We start from the raw sequence: 8,518 nt of genomic DNA, 5'->3' as shown, positions 1-8,518 counted from the left end.
CTGTCTCATTTCCTTGCTCAAGTGAAATTGATCACCTAAGATGCACACATTGACACAGGCAGAGAGAACCGAGGACCATGAGGAGATTAAGAAATTAATCATATCCCAGTGATTTATTCCTTGGTTCATCTGAGTGTTTACATAACAGTATGGGAGGCAGGTAGAAGACTGCTGATTAAAAGGAAAGTGGTGGGAATATGACTGAGCAGCATCCAAATATGGGCCCTGTAAATTTCTAGTCGGATAACCTCAAGCAATTTAACACGTCCCTCCCATGACTCAGTTTCTTATCTCGTAGATCTATTTTGAGTATTAAATGCAATGACGCTTACTAGATTATAAGCTTCTTGAAAAGACGGTCCACGTTCAACAGCCTAGTTCACTGGTAGATCTCTGGTATCCAGCATAATGTCTAGTACATAGTAGATGCTCAGTAAATGTTAGATGCGTGATTATGAAAATGTTTACCATAGTCCCAGGCACAATGTAAGTAAATATAATGCTGGTGATAATGATCACATTTCTTAGGAAACCCTTCAATATTTTCCCAACACACTTAGAATAACTTGCAAACTCCTCTAAGGCCCTATGTGATTTGACTTGTTTCTATCTTTGCAGCGTCATTTTAAATTAATGTTTCTTCTACCTTCAGCCACACTTTTCTCCTTCGCTGTCTCAAATAAACCAAACTTCTTCCTATATCAGGACCTTTGTGTGGACTTCTCTCACTGTGCTCTTGCCTCTTCCATTCTGCATCCAGTTCTTCCCAACACTTGGTGCTTCTGATCAAGAGCTATCTAGGCAGAGCCCACCAGTAGATCCTTTGCTGTAAAATCACAGAAGCCACGCCCATAGATTTCTACATCAGCCTACTTCATGGTCCACAGAACCATGTGGCCGTGCTTAACTTCCTGAAAACTCAACTGGTTTACTCATGCCAGGGTTGAACAGTGACATCTTTCTGATTATTTTCAGACCTTTATTACCTCAGGGTCCATAATTGTATAAGGTGTAATTCTAGAATAATTTTTTAATACTATAATATCATAGTTGTTCTGCATCCCTGATTATACACTAATTGTTGATGTCATTTGTAACGGAAGCTTTAAAGTTGCAGGGCAAAAGAAAGTTAAAGATGAGTGTCTGGAATTGGTTTTCTGATCTTATTGGATTTGAATGCCAGTGATAAAAGAGATACCAGGAATCCATTGACAGTTATTTAGATGTTTACTTTCAATACCTGTATCAAGTACCTACAAGAAGCAAGTCTTTAGGAAGATCAAGTTTCTGCTATAGAATATCCTAGTGAAAATAACTGTATAATGGGATATATTACTTGTTTTTAAATGTTCTGGACAAATTTGGGGGAAAATGATGTGGTTAGAGTTTTAAATTCCCAGCTAAGCAAATCAGATTAGATTGGAAGGAAATAATGTTGAATCAAGCTGAATTTGTTAAAAAGGGTTTACTATGTAGAGATTCTGGGTTCATGGAGATGCCTTGAGCAGTGAAGAAAAAGTCTAATAATTTGTTTGACTGGTTGACTGGAACCTAGACCCAAAGTTAACTTACACTCAATACAACTGTAATACTAGAACTTTCTCAGTATATTGTAGAGAAGGTATCCAAAGGCTTAGAGAGATTGGAATGCTGGAGTGTGTTTATTATATAAGACCTGCTGACACACCCCTTAACCTTGGGAAAGTCCAGAGGACATTCCCTATCCCAGGGCTGGGCAAGGTTGCAAGAAATATATTCATGAGGAGAGCTCTGGCTTCTTTGAAGAGCTTTATGGGGATGTTTTCTACAGGCCAAGAATGATAGGAGAATGCTTGCCAGAAACTAAACTCCTGGAATTCAATGGAGAAAATGGGAATTGCTAGATGGCAACAGATAGTGATTGCTTATCATTACAAAAGACAATGTGGATACCATGAGTACAGTTGGCAGCAGAGACACTGTAGAAATCAGGATGACTTAGCCCATATAGATCTTTGATATTGGCTAGATGATAATGATGATGATCCTAACATTGAAATCAATGACCAGCTACTAAAGTTTTATTTAATAAAGTCGAACAGAAGTCTGATGTGAGTCACCACAGCAAAGAGTGATGACCAGTCCTTCAACCAATTCCCAGACTTGGGCTGGTTAATAGAGTCAGAGTTGCTTGAACAAAGGGGAGTCCAGATTCCTTTGAGGAAGAACCCTGCTCTCTAGCCCAAAATTTACAGGACATTTTCCCTTCTAGCATTCTTCAGTGGGAACTGAAAATACTCACCAGCATGAATATTCATTGGGAAAGGGGAAAGGATCCAATTATTTAGGGATTACTGGGCACTGTCTCTGAAATGACATTCATTCCTGGAAACTCAAACATTACTATGGTTCACCACTCAGAACAGGGGCTTAGGGGGGGTCAGATAATAGATAAAATGTTGGCCTGGACCCAGAGTGTCCCCAAATGCAATGAGCTCCAAATGTCCACAAATGCTCCCCGGGAAGTTGCCCCCCCACAACCCCCCATTTCAGGATATATAGTTGGAATGGATGTGCTTGGCAAATTTTGAAATCCTCACATTGCTATTATGGCAGGAAAGGCCACATGGAAGCCATTGCAACTGCCTCTGCATACAAAGATAGTAAACCATGAGCAATACCACAGGATTGCAGATCACAGTGACACGACCAAGTACCTGAAAGGTGCACAGATTTACCAATAGAGTGAGCTCCTTGAAGGCACAATCTAGGTGTTGTTTCTTATTAAATCACAAGGTCAGGCAGTCAATAAATATTTGTTGATTTTTTTTTTATAGTTTAATGTATTTTAATAGCAAACTTACAGGAACAGCACAGAAGACAGACAACATTAAAAACATGTACTGGCATGTAGGACAACTAAGTTAGAAAAGTATAGTGAATGGATGGAATCTACTGTGTGATAAAAATGCTACAAACACCATTTAGTTGCCATCAATAAGAAATTTACTTGTTTTAAAAAAATCCAAATGCTGGCATTGTCCAGAAAAATTTAACAGGTTTATTTATATTGTTATAAAGTTGAACTGCTGAAACTTGTTCACTGAAACATTTGACTTGCATTAATGCTTTATGTCCCCGCATTTATATTAAAAAAATTCACACACAAATGAAAATGGAAAAACTGCCAAATACCTGATTTGTCCCCTATTTTCAACTTGCAATCATATACTTAGGTACCTTTTGACCCCATGGAAAAAAAAGAAAACAAAACTAACGTTCAGAACTACCAATAACAGGAAGAAGAGAAAAATTTTTAAAAGAATGAAATGTTTCCATCATAGTGGATTCTTAAGCACGTTCTCCACGTATGCGGCGTGCTAGCTGGATGTCTTTTGGCATAATTGTTACACGTTTGGCATGGATAGCACACAGGTTGGTGTCTTCAAACAGGCCAACCAGATAGGCCTCACTTGCCTCCTGCAAAGCACCAATGGCCGCGCTCTGGAAGCGCAGGTCTGTTTTGAAGTCCTGAGCAATTTCTCGCACCAGACGCTGGAAGGGAAGCTTGCGAATGAGCAGCTCAGTGGACTTCTGATAACGTCTAATTTCACGAAGTGCCACGGTACCAGGCCTGTAGCGATGCGGCTTCTTCACCCCTCCGGTGGAGGGCGCACTCTTCCGAGCGGCTTTGGTCGCCAGCTGCTTCCGAGGCGCTTTGCCCCCAGTCGACTTGCGGGCGGTCTGCTTGGTACGAGCCATGGCGCAGGGACCTCGTCACTTACCCCCCTTCTCCTTCGGCTGGAGCTCGGCGAGCTGGAGGCGGCGCAGGCGTTGGAGAGCCACGGCGGCGGCGGCGAACACGTTTGTTGATTTTTTAAAAAAGAATTACCTTTAGGTTTTTCTTTTCTATTGTCATCTATTAATGTGCTAAGAATTAAATCAGTTTTGAATTGGGAAAAACAGATTTTAATCCTCTTATTTTAAAGATAAACAGAGGTTTAGTACTTACTCAAATTTAAACAACTACATTAGGAAGGGCAAGCATTAGAATTCAGGTCTCTTGGCTTAGTCCCTGCTTTGTCCTCCCCAGTACGTAGCTTAATTGCAATGAAAATAACTTGCCCTTTGAAAAGTAATGTATGCATTTCAACATGTCACATGTGCTATCTTACTTAATGCTTCCAAGAACTCTCTGAGGTGAGCAGGGCAATTATTTCATCTTTCAAATAAAGGAGTAGAGAAAAAAAATCAAGTTACTTATCCAAGGTATACATTTTTCATGTAAACATAAAACAAATTTTCCTTTTATATTTTTTAAAGGATATTATAAAAGTGATTTGTATTCTTTTTTGTCTTGCACATGGCTGAATTTGTTGAATGTGTGAATTAGCGGATTTGTGGATGATAGACTAAGAATCGCTTATTTCACTGTATTCATGATGAATGTGTGACATCAAAGAATCCACCTGACTCTAATGGCCAGCGTAGATGGTAAAGACAGTGGCAGTCATTATTATGAAAGACTTTTGTAATGGGCAATCAAAAGATTATCGAGTGTCTTTTCAGTAGACTACTGAGTGTTGTCTAGATAGCATAGCATCTCCGGGGCTTGTCTGATTCCAGGGAGTGTGATCATTCGATTGTCTCTGGTTGGTGTGTTGAAATTCTGTAGAGATGGAAGTTAGCTTGTGGGAGGCAGATGGTCATGCAGGTGTTTCAAGACCATAGTGAAGCAAATAAGTCCTGTTCTGCAAGTGGGGAGAATTTTATACCCAACATGCCATTTGGGGCGGGGGTGGGGGCGCGTTGGAAAGAGCTGGGTAACTTTGGGCAAGTGTTTTAAACATAAAAGCCTATGTTATAAGAAGTACTGTTTCTGCTGAAGACTGTGTCGTGTGGGACAATCCAACAAAATGGACAACTTCCTCAAATGTTTCACTTTCAAAAATGGCTGCATTCAAATGACAGGTAGTGTGATATGAGGAAAAGAATGGTGAAAAAATACCTGGACCCTACTTCTGGCCCTGGGTCCCACTAGCTACTTGACCTTCTGAAACATATGTAACCTCAGAGCCTGCAGTCCTTCATTGGTGCCATGAACTCCATAACCACTCTCCTTTCCTCACAGGGTTGTCCTCTGGGAAGCATTTTACCAACTGCATGAAAACCAATGTTACCACATCAAGAACTGCTTTATATACTTTCTTCTCACTCCGTACTTTTCCTTGTTAGACCTTAAACCAATGCAGAAATTATAAACTTTGCAAATTTTTTGCAATGTTTAGGGTCTTCCTCAATCTCTGTGTTATTGACTCTGATTACACAGACCATGTCTTCCTTCCTTCCTCCCTTCCTCCCTTCCTTCCTTCCTTCCTTCCTTCCTTCCTTCCTTCCTTCCTTCCTTCCTTCCTTTCTTGCTTCCTTCTTTCCTCTCTTCCTTCCTTTTTTTTTCCATTAGTTTTCTATTACCTAGCAAAATAATACCTGGCACTTAGAATCTATTCAATAAGTTGTTGAGTAAGAAAGTTAGTGAATGAATAAATGAATGAATGAATAAAATCAGGTTGCTTTTACCTCTGTGCTCCTCTCCCCCCCGACTGCATTGCTTTTTCTAGTAGAAATGCACAAGTTAACTGAAACAGGTGAAAGAGTTTGTTTAGGAAAACAAAACTCACCACATTCCCCAGACTTAGGCCAGTGATTTCTTAGAGGTTGAGAATCTTCCCCCTCCTCCACTGGGGTTAGGAATTCCATTAGTGACAGGGATACCATAATCCACCAAAGCCAGGGTATCTCAGCTGTGCAGTAAAATACTTACAGGATTTGCTCAGCCCTGTAGCCTAATGGGTTTCTGGACAGCCAGGAGCATCTTCCTTCAGGATTTTTCTTTTAGGTCCAGCCAGAACATTTAGAAAAGTTATGGACTTTCAGAATGTCAAGCAAACAGCCTCTTTTGAAGCACAGGCTTCATTGTTCTTTTATTATAATGACAAACATTTACGTACCAATAGGATAATGGGGTCGTTTGTATTAACAAATGAAACCAAAGCAAACCAAAACCCAAAGGCTTTTCTTGCCCTTTCTTCATGTTGATGGCATGGATTTTGTGGTGAACTGATCTGTACTCAGGACTACATTTGGCATCTTTGAACACAAGTTCGATGGTTAATCACTTATTCCCTGATGTCCTTTCATTACATTCCTTTGCTTGTATAAGTATCTTTCCCTGTACATCACATTAAGGGTATATAGGCAATTCTAAAATTAAATAATAAAGATCCTATAAACCAAGTTCTAGCTCCAAATAGTAAATTCTGAAAAATATTGGATTTTCTTTTCATTTTTTAACAAAGAGGAAGTAATGACCTTTTGAGTCCAAAGAGATAGTGAAGACATCTTGAGAAATGATCCAAGCTCAAAAAGTAGCTCAAAATGCATCTATTTCTCTTGCCAAAGGTGAACACACCTGATTTTACTTCAGGTGGGTAGTCCATAAATTGGTTGGCAAGAAGAAAGTGAATTTGGGAGATAGTTAGAATGAAGCATGAGAGACTGCCAAAGAAATAAACTTGAGCAAATGTAACCATGTTATCTTGATTCCCTGCTTCCTCCTCCGTCTTCTCTGGCTATAGAATTCGTGCAGCTTTAATCAGTCCGATTTGTTCATTCTGTCACCAGATGGTGCCACACGTGTGATGGCTCTGTGTGTAGTCCTCCTCTCTGGGCGGGCACGGAGCTGTGGTCTTGCTAGAACTCACAGTTAAGAGCATGACAGTGCTACCGGCTTATTTCCCACCAGCCTGTCTATATTTATGCCTCTCCTGCCATGTAGTGTTATTTTTTTATTTTCTGTCCTCCAAGGCAGTTTCCTCTTATTTTGTTCCAATGAATTATTAAATATTACTTTGTGGTAAAAAGTTTAAGAATTTCTTTTTCAAATTGTAATGTGCCTTCTCTAATTTTTGTGCCCTGATAAGATACGGTTTAATCGGCAATGCCAAACTGAAATTTATGCCATACTGGGTGTGTGATGGGAATTTTGATAATCTCTACTTCCATAGTTATTAAGGAAAAATATGGGAAAATAAAAATTGCATAAGGTAAATGGCATATTGGAGTTTATTCTGTCAAAACTTTTTTCAAGGAGTCACTATATCAGTAGTTTTTTGTTTTTTAAATTCTCACCCATGTATATTTTTTCCATTGATTTCAAGAGAAAGTGGAAGGGACAGAGGAGAGAGAGAGAGAGAGAGAGAGAGAGAGAGAGAGAGAGAGAGAGAGAAGGGAAGAGGGGGAAAGAAAAAGAAAGAGAAACATCAATGTGAGAGAGACACATCAATTGGTTGCCTCCCACACAGCACACACCCCTGCCAGGGCTGGAGAATCTGTTACCAATATAAGATGCTCTTGACTGGGAATTGAACCCACGACCCCTTCATCCATGTGCCAATGCTCCAACCACTGAGCAAAACCAGCCCGGGCATATCAGTCGTTTTTGTTGATGTCAGAGAATGTAGGATATGCTCATTAAGAGAAATATAACTATACAATAAATAAAATTCAGCAAAATGAATGCAGGCTAAGTGCATTAAGAGAAATATAACTATGAAATAAATAAAATTAAACAAAACATAGCAAAGAGAATAGCCCACACAAAATAAATTATGTGATTTTGATGTACACAAGCAAAAAATACATCAAGGAACACTTTGGTCTCTGAATTTTGTAGTCTAATATTCTGATTTCTTTGTCAAAGCTATAAATCATGAGCAGTAACCACAAGTTCCAACTGTGTTAAGTCAGTTCTCATTTCAGATATTATGCCCCATGGTCTCTTAAGCCTATACACTTGGAATCTGAATGCCATCTCTCCCCATTTCATTTTTGTCCAAAGGCCTCTTGACAAGGCTTTTCCCTTACTGCTTTACACTTTCTCTTGTCCTCTTTCTTTGGTCAACCAGGATCACACACACCGGCTAAAGCACAACTCTTGCATTTCTCTTTACCATAACTGATTTTTCTGACCATAGAGGTTTTGGGTTATTTTCCCTTTGCCTTTCATGATCATAAAGAACTCTTAGGCAAAAGTGTCCAGCTATAGCTGAGGCTATTTTAGAACTTCCCATTCTTAATATGGATTAATATACATCAAGAACTAGTGCAGGAATCATCAGAGTATTTGATTATCCATAGTATTGCTTGTCTTTCTTCCTATATTCCAGCAGCTGAACACTCAGTCTTAAATCTAATCCCTCTGTGAACACCCTGTTCCTATAGCTATATTTTTATTTCATTTTTATTTGTAGTAACCCAAATTGCAGCGGGTTCTGAATTTGAAAAAGATAGGAAATATGAGTTTTACTTCTTTTTGTGAAAACTTTTATCACACTGGTCCCTGTAGAGAGAATGGGTACAATGCAAGAAATAGTAGTTTCTCCTTTGGTTAAAAAGGAGAAAAATTAGCATTTCTGTTAGCAGGCATTTATTTTTAGGTCACAAAGTATTGTACGATCACCTGTAGAACAATGGTTTATGT

The 8,518-nt window shown here is 39.2% G+C and overlaps 1 protein-coding gene across 1 annotated transcript; it reads right to left on the bottom strand.

Moving 5' to 3' along the window:
- Positions 1-3,017: 3,017 nt before the first annotated feature.
- LOC308522371 (histone H3.3A) lies at positions 3,018-3,829 on the bottom strand. The gene has a single exon (XM_081095736.1). It carries the CDS (start codon positions 3,739-3,741, stop codon positions 3,331-3,333), a length of 411 nt encoding a protein of 136 aa, XP_080951862.1. The 5' UTR covers positions 3,742-3,829; the 3' UTR covers positions 3,018-3,330.
- Positions 3,830-8,518: the final 4,689 nt, after the last annotated feature.

This window comes from Myotis nattereri (assembly GCF_964212035.1).
Source record: "Myotis nattereri genome assembly, chromosome: 7".
NCBI classification, from domain to species: Eukaryota; Metazoa; Chordata; class Mammalia; order Chiroptera; family Vespertilionidae; genus Myotis; species Myotis nattereri.
Note: the sequence above shows the minus strand (reverse complement) of the source record. Positions and strands in the feature narration are given on the sequence as shown.